General features: G+C 58.1%; 2 protein-coding genes across 16 annotated transcripts in view; one reads left to right on the forward strand and one right to left on the reverse strand.

Annotated features, from left to right (window-relative positions):
• NBEAL2 (neurobeachin like 2) overlaps positions 1-9,278 on the reverse strand; it is a 30,653-nt gene extending 21,375 nt beyond the window's left edge. For 2 of the 9 annotated variants that reach the window (XM_049716286.1, XM_033413265.2), the window contains exons 1-2: positions 8,787-9,038; positions 8,284-8,307 (exon numbers count right to left, since the gene is read on the reverse strand). In XM_049716286.1, coding sequence (XP_049572243.1) covers positions 8,284-8,307; positions 8,787-8,837 — 75 coding nt within the window. In that variant the 5' untranslated portion in view covers positions 8,838-9,038. Of the gene's footprint in view, positions 1-359; positions 405-2,123; positions 2,221-6,550; positions 6,593-8,283; positions 8,308-8,786 lie in introns of those variants that run through there. The other 7 variants (XM_033413269.2, XM_004283867.4, XM_033413270.2 and 4 more) reach the window with 5 other exon arrangements.
• Positions 9,279-11,194: 1,916 nt separating this feature from the next.
• Positions 11,195-11,446, forward strand: part of CCDC12 (coiled-coil domain containing 12) — a 74,881-nt gene continuing 74,629 nt past the window's right edge. For 3 of the 7 annotated variants that reach the window (XR_007479867.1, XR_007479865.1, XR_007479866.1), the window contains exon 1: positions 11,212-11,418. Coding sequence is in view for 3 of the 7 variants with exons in the window: in XM_033413292.2 (XP_033269183.1) it covers positions 11,308-11,418 (111 nt within the window). In the remaining 4 variants the exon portion in view is untranslated. Of the gene's footprint in view, positions 11,419-11,446 lie in introns of all 7 variants that reach the window. The other 4 variants (XM_033413292.2, XR_004479186.2, XM_033413293.2 and 1 more) reach the window with 4 other exon arrangements.

The following is an 11,446-nucleotide window of genomic DNA, read 5'->3' on the forward strand; positions in this document are numbered from 1 at the left end:
CTCCCAGTCTCCTCTCCCACTTCCTGAACCCTTGGGGACCCAGGCAAGCCTGACACAGGCAGGGGAGGGACTTAAGTGTATACGTTCCTAGGGCACGGCTGTGGCCCACAGGGGTGCTATGGGTAAAGGTCTCCCACTCACCAGCCTCCCTGAACCCAAAGCTATGAGCTGGGCTCTCGCCTGCCACCTTCTCCCAACTCAGCAGCCACCACCTCCAGGAAACCTTCCTTGACTGTATATCCCAGGCTGCATGTGCACTATCGACCAGGCAGACCCACGCACACACACCCCCCCCCACCTGTACAGGCAAAATGCCCTGCCTCACCTTGGGAACCTCCGCCCACACCCTGGCTGGTTACCTGGACCCCAGGCCCCAGAGCTGGTTCCATGGGTAAGAGGGACAGCGGGCTGAGCCCGAGTTTGGGCGCCACCAGCCAGGGAAACTTTGGTGTGAACGGGAAACGTCCCCTCCCACCCTGGCCCCCGGGACAGGAAGCGCAAAGTCACGGTGGGGGAAGGGGGCCGCTTCCTCCCGGCAGACCGCAGGGATGTGGGAGGGCCTGGGGCACCCAGGGCCCAGCAAGAGAAGCTGTGAAGGACCCAGCCTAGCACAGGGGGTGGGGCCTGCAGCACAGATGGACAGGGGTCACATTGCCCTGGGTGGAGCTTGTGGACAGAAACTAGTTCTACAGGCGTGAGGTCCAGGAGAACTCCAGGACAGGAGTCAGGCCAAGCCTATCCAGGGACAGGTTGTGGTCCGTGCTACCACAGTGCCCTTCATTCAAGGCACCCACAGCTCCCTGACCTGGGGCTAAGGCCTCAGGCCCAGGCAATGATGCTGAAGGACTCATCCATACCGGTGCCCCACCCTCCTCCTGCATCCAGGCTCCCCATCTGGCCCTGCTGGTCTCTTTGCTCCAGGGACACAGGTAAGCCCTGGACTAGCCCTAATCTGTTCTAACCTCTAAGCCCCTCCCAAGGCATGGAGTGGGTGGTGGCCTGGATCTGAGCTCCTCCTTCCACACCAGCCCCATCTGGAGCACCCATCCTAACCAGCATGGCCCAGAGAGCAACTTTCTTTCCCAGGGGTGGGGGGGAAGGGCAGGGACTATACTGAACATGTAGGGGCAAGGGACACACCACAGACGACACCCTGAGACTGCTCCCCAGGTGCCACGGGCCTCAAATCAAGGACCTCCACAACTACTTTTGCATGGACGGCTAATTTTTTTTGCCACTTGTGGGCCCCAGACCACAGGGCCAGGGCTGAATGGGCTCCAGGGAAGGGGCCTGACCCCAGCAGACTGGGCCAGGCCCCCAAAAAACCTAGACAGAGCAGCCCTCCACCCTGTGGTTGGACACCTTCCTTGTACATTTTATCACAGAGCCAAGGCCCAGGCAATTCAGAGAGGGGCTGGGGCCACCAAGGTGCAGGCCCACACCGCTGTGACTTTTTGCCTGTCAGTTACCTTTGGCGACCTCTCCACCCTCTGCCGCTGGCAGCCTCCCTGCCCACCTACCTCTGTCTATACCTCTCCTCTCCACAAACCAGCAAGGACATCAACATGCCCAACCCTGAAAACACCAGAGCAGGCCAGGGCTCTTAGACCATTTCTTCTGCTCTGCGGAGCACCTGTAAGCCCACATTTGACCATGTCCTCCCTCCCTGACCCAAAGATAAAAGGCTTAATTGGTAAGCCAGGCATTCTGGGCCCCTAGTCCAACCAGGGACTCCTTCTCCAGCCTCTCTGCCCTCCCACATCTGTGATTCACATTCTCCTGTGCAGGCCTCTGATCTCCCCATGCCCCACTGCCATCTGTGACTTGGGCTTTTGGTACTTAAGCAGGAAACTCCCACCCTCCTCATGGCCATCACCTGGATCGGCCCTCCCAGACCTGATGGGCCCCTCAAACTCTGCACACCCCTGCTTTCTGTCCCTAGAACCACACCCTCAGCGTGTCCAGTCCTGCAAACTTCCAGCAGGTCCAGGCTGGGCTGGGTTCAGGTCTGAGGCAATCAAGGCAGCAGCCTTTGTGGGTTCTGGAGGGGCAGGAGGGGTCTCTAGAGCACAGTAGTAGGCAGGGGTAGGGGTAACTGCCGGTCTTGACTCTGGGGGTCTCACCTCTTCTCCCGGGGAATCCTCAGCCTGGCTCTGACCTGGGCCCCATGGCTTGAGGCTGCAGTGCTGGGGGGTGAGGGAGTCCCTGCAGGCACCGGGGCTGGGAGGCAGGGCAGAGCAGGGGCCTTGAGCATGGAGGCACTGCTGCATGCCGAAGGCTCCAGAGCCGGCAGGAGGTGGCTGTGCTGCTCAGGAGTCCCACACTCCTCTCAAAGCTCTGCCTCGCTGGCTCCTCCTTCCCTTTCCAGCTCAGAACAGGAACATCGGTGGGCCAGCCCAGTCCCCACCCCAACCTGACTGGGACGGGGTCCCAACCCTGCCCCTCCCATGAAGGCAGGTCAGGAGCAGTCACACTCCTCCCAGGGCCTTGCAGCAGGGGAGAAAGCTGTGGGTATGGGGGTCTCAGAGTCACCCCTGTAGGGACCCCAGTCTATGCCCAACCAGCCCTGAGGACACTCAGTGCTGGAGGAGGGGAGCTCCCACGGGTTGGTTAGGTCCTGGGTGAGCGTGGAACTGCCACTTCCTCAGAACTCTGAGGTAACGCGGCAGGGCTGAGGGCAGGCGGCTGAGGCATGGATGGGTGGGTAGGGCTGTCTTTCAGAGGGACAGGGACCACTGAGCTCCTGACACTGCTGCCTGAGACCTGCGTGCCTTACCCCGAGCCTGACATCAGGCCTGGCTTGCCCTGTGTCTCAGGGACCAGATCTTGCCCCAAATCCCCCATCCCCAAAGTTCCTTAAGCAGTACCCAGCGCCCCCAGGACCCATCAGTTACCACTACTGTCTGAGCAGCCAGTCAGCCACCCTACCACAGGCCCAGGGCACGTCCACAGCCTCCCCCCAACATCCGAAGCCCGCCACGGGTGGTGCCCACCTCATCTCCAGCCTCACATGCCATATTCACTGGCTGCCCCACTGGATATTACTCACTGTCCCCACTGCCACAAGTCTGCAAGCGCTTTGCTCTCCGTGTTTCCTCGGCTTAAATGTATCCCCATCAGAGCCAGCACCTTCCCCAAGATGCAGCCCTGTCTGGTACTTCAGAGGCCGGGGGTGCCAAATTGAATGTGGTTGAGGGCATGGGTTCTGGAGTCCAGACCTGATTCTTACACTCGGTAGCTTACTAAATATTAATCTCTCAAAAGGGAACTCTCCTACACTGCTGGTGGGCATGTAAATTGGTACGCCCACGATGGAGAACAGTATGGAGGTTCCTTAAAAAACTAAAAATAGAGCTACCATGTGGTCCAGCAATCCCATTCCTGGACATATATCCAGAGAAAACCATACTTTGAAAAGATACATGCACCCCAATGTTCATGTATCATGAACAGCACTATTTACAATAGCCAAGACATGGAAGCAACCTAAATGTCCATCAACAGATGAATGCATAAAGATGTGGTACATATACACATTAGAACATTACTCAGCCATAAAAAGAATGAAATAATGCCATTTGCAGCAACATGGATGGACTTAGAGATGATCATACTAAATCAGAAAACAACAAATATTATATGTGGAATCTAAAAATTGATACAAATGAACTTAATTACAAAACAGAAACCCCATCACAGATTTAGAAAACAAACTTATGGTTACCAAAGGGGAAAGGTGGGGGGGGGAGGGATAAATTAGGACATTGGGATTAACATATACATGCTACTATACATAAAACAGATAATCAGGGCTTCCCTGGTGGTGCAGTGGTTGAGAGTCAACCTGCCGATGCAGGGGACACAGGTTCGTGCCCCGGTCTGGGAGGATCTCACATGCCGCGGAGTGGCTGGGCCCGTGAGCCATGGCTGCTAAGCCTGTGTGTCCGGAGCCTGTGCTCCGCAACGGGAGAGGCCAAAACAGTGAGAGGCCCGCGTACCGCAAAAAAAACAAAACAAAAAAAACAAACAGATAATCAACAAGGACCTACTGTATAGCACAGGGAACTCCACTCAATACTCCGTAATAATCTATATGAGAAAAGAATCTGAAAAAGAATAGATATATGTATAACTAAGTCACTGCTGTACAACTGAAACTAGCACAAATTGTAAATCAACTATATTCTGATATAAAATAAAAATGAAAAAAACAAAACAAATGATTAATCTCTCTGCTTCAGCTGCCTCTTTAAAACCATCTCTTTGCTTAACAGGTAAAGGCTCTCCAACCACACCCACCAGCATGTGGTAAGGTGAGTGGGAGCTCCACTCCCAAATTCACGGGCTCTGCCTTCCCAAGCCCTTGGCATTCCAGGGCAACACTCATCTTCTCCCCACCCACCTCCATGAGTGACAGATGAGTGGCAGACCTTGGTTCACTGGCAGAGCCAAGGTCCCATGGGCCACTCCCCAGCTGGCTGTCCCAGGCAGGTGGAATGGGAGGATCTTCATGGACCCCAGGTTAGCGCTAGGAGGGTAGGGAGAGAAGACTGAAGCTCCATAGTGGTGACTCTTCCCAGTCAGAGCTGCCTAGGTGGTAGGGAGCACCCCATCTCCTGGAACAGGCAAGCAGAAATGGGATAGGGTGGGGTGGGGCCTGACCAGGATGACCTCCTTCACGTGTGGGGGTCTCCCCACTCAGCATGAGGGGGATGGCAACGTCAAGCTGAAGGTGGCCTTTGGCTACACCAGGACGACCGGAGGTCAGACTTGGAGGGCCTCGGGCCAAGGAACGAAGGAGGAAGATGGGGACTTTGCCAGGGGCAAGGACAACTGAGGCTAGTGGTCCAAGTGCATAGGTGGCTGGGCCAGTCTCTCCCCCTTACCTGGGGATGGGGTCTTGAAAGGCATGGACCTTCTGGTCTCCATAACACCCCTCAGGGTTTAACCTTCCCCCTGTCCTATCACTTTGGAAAACAGGAATTTCCTTTCAGGGTCCCCATGGTAACTGACCTGTTTCCACAGTGACCCCACACTTCCACATCAGCTCCCCAGTTGCCATAAAAGCTCCAGGGATTACCAGCCCCTCCCCCAACCCTGGACTCTGTGCTACTCTCCCCATCACCTCAGTCCCTCCGTCTTCAGTTGCCTCAGTAATAAAGGCAGGTAGGAGGAAACTCTGGTTGCCCCTTTAAGGTACGGAAGAGGGTTGCGGGGGGGTCAAGCACCAAGGAGGTCCTTTTTCCCATTTCAAGATGGTAAACTGAGGCAAAGGAAGAAATATGACCCAGCTAAGGTCTCGAAGGGAGCAGAGGGCCTGACTAGGTTTCCATGAGGCAGTAGAGCTCATCAGTCAGGGGTGAGGGACCAGGGAGGGGCGGGCAGAGCGAGGTCAGCTCGGGCTCTGACCTGACCTTCCTAGAACCCTGAGTCCTCAATAGCATAAGCAGAGAGTTCAGCCTAGGCTCCCCACCTGAACCCTAACTGTTTGCCCTGTCCTGACTTTTGGGACCCTAAGTACCCCTCAGCTTTCATGCTCCCCAACGCTCCCTTTCACTGGAGGGCTACTGAGCAGCACTACTGCTCCAGCCTGAAAGAGGGCCACTCAGCTGCATATTTTGCATAACCTTGACAGCCACCCAACTGCTAGCCTACTGGGTGCGGCCCCAGTCCCCTTATCCTCTCCCCCACTTCCTAAGCCCTCACTGGGGAAGCCCTGCCGGGTTGAGTCCTCTGGATGTGCCCCCACCCACCCAACGAACTTGCCGCTCACAGTTCCCACTGCCGTGTGCTTGCTCCTCCTGCTCCTGTGCGCTCAGCCCTCCAGGCCCAAACTCAGGCCTCTGGTAAGACATCCCTGATCAGTCACCCAGACATTCAGCTAATACCCAAGGAGCACCGGCTAAGTGTGAGGCGTGGGGAAACCGCAGAGTAGCAAGCACAATGAGGGTTCAAGTGGGGACACGCCTGGGCTGAGGTCCAGCTTGGGCTGCAGGAACAGGCGGGGAAGGCCTCCTCAGACAGGAGGGAGAAGGCTCCAGGCAGAGGACACAGCCTGTGCCGTCCCAGGGTGCAGGCCCACCTGAGTCTTCCCGCCCACAGGACTAGACCTTTCCTGGGTAAGGGAACACAGGATGGAGACTGGGCCAGAGCTCTGCCAGGCTCTGCCCCAAACCTGTCCAATGACCTTGGTACAACCCTGCCTTGGTTTCCCCACTAAGGCTCTCAGGGGCTCAGACTGAGTGATGTCCAGGGGGCACTCTGACCCTCCTTCCTCCTTCAGTAGCCACCCACAGCCCCCTCACCCACTCGTGGCCCCAAGAGGTAGGGGGTGAGCAGGCATGAACCTGGGGTCTGTGAGGGGAAAGGAAGGGCAGAAACAGGGGTGCTCCCAGGGCGGGCCTAGACCCACAACTGGGGAAACAGGTTTGCCAGCTGATGTCAGCTCTCACTGTTGAAGGGAGGGGCGAAAGTATTGGGGGAGCCTACTGGCTGGGTAGCTGGCCATTTCAGGGGTCTCTTAATACCCTGTCTCAGTTCGACCCCTTACCTTATCTTCCCCTCTCCCCCAAGTACACACACAATAGGTCCCTGGCAGGGCTCAAAGTAGCACAGCCACCACTCCCTAGGAGCTCAGTACAGAGGGTGGAGACCACGTTCCGGGAGCAGAAGCAGGACCAAGCCGGCAGGAAGGCAGTGCTGGGAGGCTGGCTGAAGCTTCCTCTCCCCAGGAAACCTGGCCCCTCCCGGCTCCTGGGTTCACACTCATATCCTGGATTTGTTTGCCTGGCCCCAGGCCGTACCCTGCCTGCCCAGGCTTCTAAGGCTACAACCAGCTAGCCTGTGCCCCACACCCGCCCTGTGAGGTGAGGAGCTGGAGCAGGAGAAGGGACTCAGCACAGATGAATGCTAAACACCTGTGAGGGACTGACCACTTGCAGAGGTCAGCTAGAAGGGGCAGCAGGAGGTAACCACGTCGGAGGTACAATCCTGGGAAACTGCCGAGACACCCTTCCCCAGCAGCATGCCACCCAGCCTGAAGACCCACCATTCACAACCCTCAGTCTCGTCCCCTCGCTCAAGCCCCCCCCACCGTCGCCTGATCACAGCTGAAGAAACTGAAGACCAAGAACCTGCCCACGACCACGGAGGCAATCAGAAGCTTGATTAACATCCCTCAGACTCATCACCTTGTTCAAGCCCCCCTTTGCCTGGTCACAGCTGAAGAAACTGAAGACCAAGAACCTGCCCACAACCACGGAGGCAATCGGAAGCTTGATTAACATCCCTCAGACTCATCACCTTGTTCAAGCCCCCCTTTGCCTGGTCACAGCTGAAGAAACTGAAGACCAAGAACCTGCCCACGACCACGGAGGCAATCAGAAGCATGAGGGCCAGGGGCAGGTTTCCTCCCAAATCTTTTGCTCCTTCACAAGGACCAACCTTTGGCGATGGAGACAGAGAAACTGGGGTGAGGGGATCCAATGGGGCGGGGAAGCAGGAAACTTCTCTGGCCTGGACCAGCCATACTGGCTATCCCTCTGCACAGTCCAGGCCACCGGAGGCCAGGACTGTGCCAAATTTACAGATATGGAAGCAGAGGCTCAGGGGTGTAAAGAGCGTGCCCTCGGTCACACCAAAGACAGACTCTACTCCATGCGCTGCCTCTTGCCGGGTGCCTGGACTTCTCACCACCTAAGCGGGCTCAAGAAGCTATGGCCCTTATGGCCTGGACTCCTGATCTCTGGGGCCCAAGTCCTGGCCTGCAGTCCTGGGAGACAGTCGGCTAGCCTCTTCAGAGGGCCAGCTGATTCGAGCATGAACTTCCCCCTAGTGACGAGATCAGGGGCACACAATAGTGCATTGTGCCCAGGGCACACCTGAGCCAGGCGTATGATGCCAGGCAGGTGCAGGGAGGAAGGCTGGTGCTGGGTGAAGGGGAGAGGGAGCCTTACCCTGGCTTCTCTCCTTGCTGTGAATACAGAAGGAAAGTGGGGGCCTATGTGTGCGAGACACAGTTTGGGGTACACCTGGGTCAGAGTTGCTCCCTTCACCTTCTGAGGCCACTTGAGGTAGTCTCTGAGGAAGGACGGGGAGCTCAGGAGAAAATGGCCTCCCTCCATCCCTTTCAAACATCCCTCCCACCTCACCCGCATTCCCCATTTTCACCCCCAGCATCCAAGGCGAATCTTTGCTTTGGGCTGGACCCCCTCTCCCCCGTAATCCACACCCTGCCCCCCCGGGGGTTGGGGTGGGGCCACCTGGGGTCAAGGAGGAGCTCACCACCGGCAGTTCACCGCAGGGTATCTGAGGAGTTGACTCAAGTCAGACCGAAGTAGGGACGCCCCCCTTGCATGCCTGGAGACCCCCAGCCCACTCAGACCCATCAGGCGACCACCCAACTGGGCTGCGCCCACAGGAGTGGCACGCCCAAATTCAAAGTAAGCCTCCCGCCCCTTTCGACCCGGCCAGCCTTTTTTTTTCCCCCCAGGCCTCAGTTTCCCCATCTGTAAAAGGGGTAAGTGCCCTGTCTTGGTCCAGGCCCCTCTCCTCAGGGACAACCGAGGCTGCACTGTCCCCACCCAAGAGGCTCTTGTAAGGTGCGCGCCCGCGAGGGCCGACCCCCAGGTATAAGTGCCAGAGGCACCAGCCGGCCGGGGTCGCACACGTGCGTGCGGAGCCCGAGCACGCCCGGCGCGTGCGTATACACGGCCCAGGTGGCGCCAGGCGCAGGTGCAGCAGACGCCGGGCGCGCGGAGCTGTGGGCACGGCGGGCGCGGGCTCACCTGCGCGTAGTAGAGTAGCCACAACTCGTAGAGCCGCTCCGAGGCGGCCATGGCCCGACCAGGCTCCAACCCTGCTGCACGCCACCTGCCGCCGCCGCCGCCTCCTCCGCGCCGCCCGCCGGTTGCCCTCGGCCAGGCCCATGGGCGGAGGGCGTCACTCCAGGGCGGAGCGGCGCGGTACTACTGAGGGAAGTAGTACTGGCCGCCGTCGCGCTCCTCCTCCTCCCGGTCGGCCACCGCCCGGCTTCCTGCGCTTCTGCAGCCGCCACCGCCGCCCCGCCTATCCCGGGACCGTGCAAAGGGCGGGGAGGCCGACAGGAGGAGGAGCCTGAGGTCAGGGCGGCCCGGGAGGGCGCCCAGCAGCCCCGCCCCCCCCGCAATCCGCGCCCTCCGGAAAGGCCAATCTGAGCCCCCCGGACTAGGGTCTGGGTCAGGGATTCCAGATTTGCCCTACGTCTAGATCTAACTGGGACGCAGCCCGCCTTCGTGGAAGGGACAGCCTCGCGGGATTGGGGGAAGGGGCTGCGGGCCGCGTGCAGATGGGCAGGGTCCTTCAATAACTAACGAGGACAACAACCGTGACAACCACTTGTAGAGTTTACCACGTGCCAGGCGTTGGTATAAGCGCTTATGGGGAGACCGAAGTGTCACTTTTTTAATCCTGTTGTTAGTGGAGCAGGATTGTGTGGCAGGAGTGCGGGGCGGGGGCGGGAGGGGGGATCAGAAAACAGCAAGACAAGCCTGAAATAACTCCGGGGGAGCAATTCCTTCCATCTGTTGGGCAGATCCCTGGAAGATTTAGGTACTCCTCACCTCGCCTGGATCCCCTCCTCCAGGAAGCCTTCCTAGATACTCCAAATGGAGGCACCCTTCACTCCGGGGCTCTGCACTTGATTCACATTTTTTTTCTTTAACTTCAAGAGGTTAAAGGCTAAAGGGTACCTCATGCTTCTGTTTAACAGGCAGAGAAACTGGGGCCCAGATGGGCCAAATGAGGACCACCTGGGCAGCATGGACAGGGACAGAGGCCTGACTTTCCAGAACCACTGCCACCATCACCCCTGGGCCTCTTCCCCCACCTCCCCCTACTCTCCCTGGGAGGTGAGGAGGGCCCATGGTGTTGGGCAGGGGTGAGGCCCTTTGTTGGGGCTGGGGGGAAAGTTTGTGGGACCCAGAGAGTTACCATCAATTGGAGGAACTGACCAGCCTGGAGCCCCCTAGACCTTGGGTGGCCAAGAAGAGACAGACTCTGTCCCCATACCCATCCTGTTCTGTCCTCCTGGCTTCTTGGGCATCTCCTCCACTCTGGCCTTTTCTTCTGCCCCATCCATCCTACTTCTGACATTTCCTGAACACTTATTACATGTGTATTGGGTACTACCTGCATACTAGGCCCTGGCAGGGCACCCCACCTGATGCAGGGGAGAGGGCACCAAAAGGCCCAAGTTACAGAGGTCAAGAGGGTCGTTTGTGGGGGCCAGTTGGACAGGGGTCTGTGGCACTGGGGATCTCTGAAGGGAACTGGGAAGCAAGGAGTGGGTGTCCACCTGCTGTCAGCCTGGGAAGGGAGGCCACAAGCAGGGAACCGCTTTGCTGAGAGACAAGTCACTCACCCTAGGTGGGAGGAGGTGTGGCTCTGGGGACCTGGATAGGCTGTCAGAAGATACTGACTTCAGTCAAAGTGGTCTCTCGGTTATCAGGGCATGGTAATTGACTTGGGAAAGGATACCCTGGCAGCTCCTGCTGGGAGGCAGTGCACCTATCGGCGGAGGCGAAACCAACTCTCAGCTTAGTTCTCAGGAACTAAGCTCAGGGTGGTCCCTTAGGGCCCACTGGGCCCAAGTTGGGGTTTGCTCTTCTCCAGGTTAGGTAGTCTGACCCTGGGTACTTTGCCACCCCGGGGGCGGGGGCCGGGCGGGGGGTTGGAGGTGGGAGGGGATCATCCATGAACCCAGAGGAAAATGGCCATTCAGCCAAGCCCTGCTCTGCTTAGGTTTTCTCTGAGCTGAGAGTGGACAGAGAACGGCCCAGAGGCCCATGAACAAGTGCATCCAGGAAGCCACAGATAGCTTAAGAGGAAAGGAGAGGCAGACCTCTTAGGCTGGGATCAGAGTAGAGAGTCAGGGAAGGCTTCGTGAAGGCATTCGAGCCTTTAAGAATCAGGAGAAGTGGACAAAGATGGGTCGACGCATTCCAAGTGGCCAGCCAGCATGGTTGGCGCTCAGGTAAAACCAGAGCGATTGACGCGCTCTATCCTCCTTCACTCAGGTCTGGTTCCTCTTGCCGCTTTTTCCCTGATCGGCATTGGACGAATCGAGCCTTAGCGCCTTCTTTGTCGACCCCCGAAGAGTTAGACGTTCTGTGGGGGAGGAAGAGGGAGGGTCCTCCTGTAGCAACTCAGCATTGGTTGGCTTTCAGGACTTCCTGCTCTCCCATTCTCGTCCCTGGATTGGCCGTGAGGGGTTCGTCTAACACCTTGGGCCTGCGCGCTGCGGGACAAGAGAAGAGTGGGGGCGGGGGGATGTCTGTGGGCAAGATGGCGGCTACTGCGGCCGGTGTGGGCCGGTTGGAGGAAGAGGCGTTGCGGCGAAAGGAACGGCTGAAGGCCCTACGGGAGAAAACCGGGCGCAAGGTGAGGAATGCAGAGTGAGGGCCGTGGC

Source organism: Orcinus orca, chromosome 10, assembly GCF_937001465.1.
Source record: "Orcinus orca chromosome 10, mOrcOrc1.1, whole genome shotgun sequence".
NCBI classification, from domain to species: Eukaryota; Metazoa; Chordata; class Mammalia; order Artiodactyla; family Delphinidae; genus Orcinus; species Orcinus orca.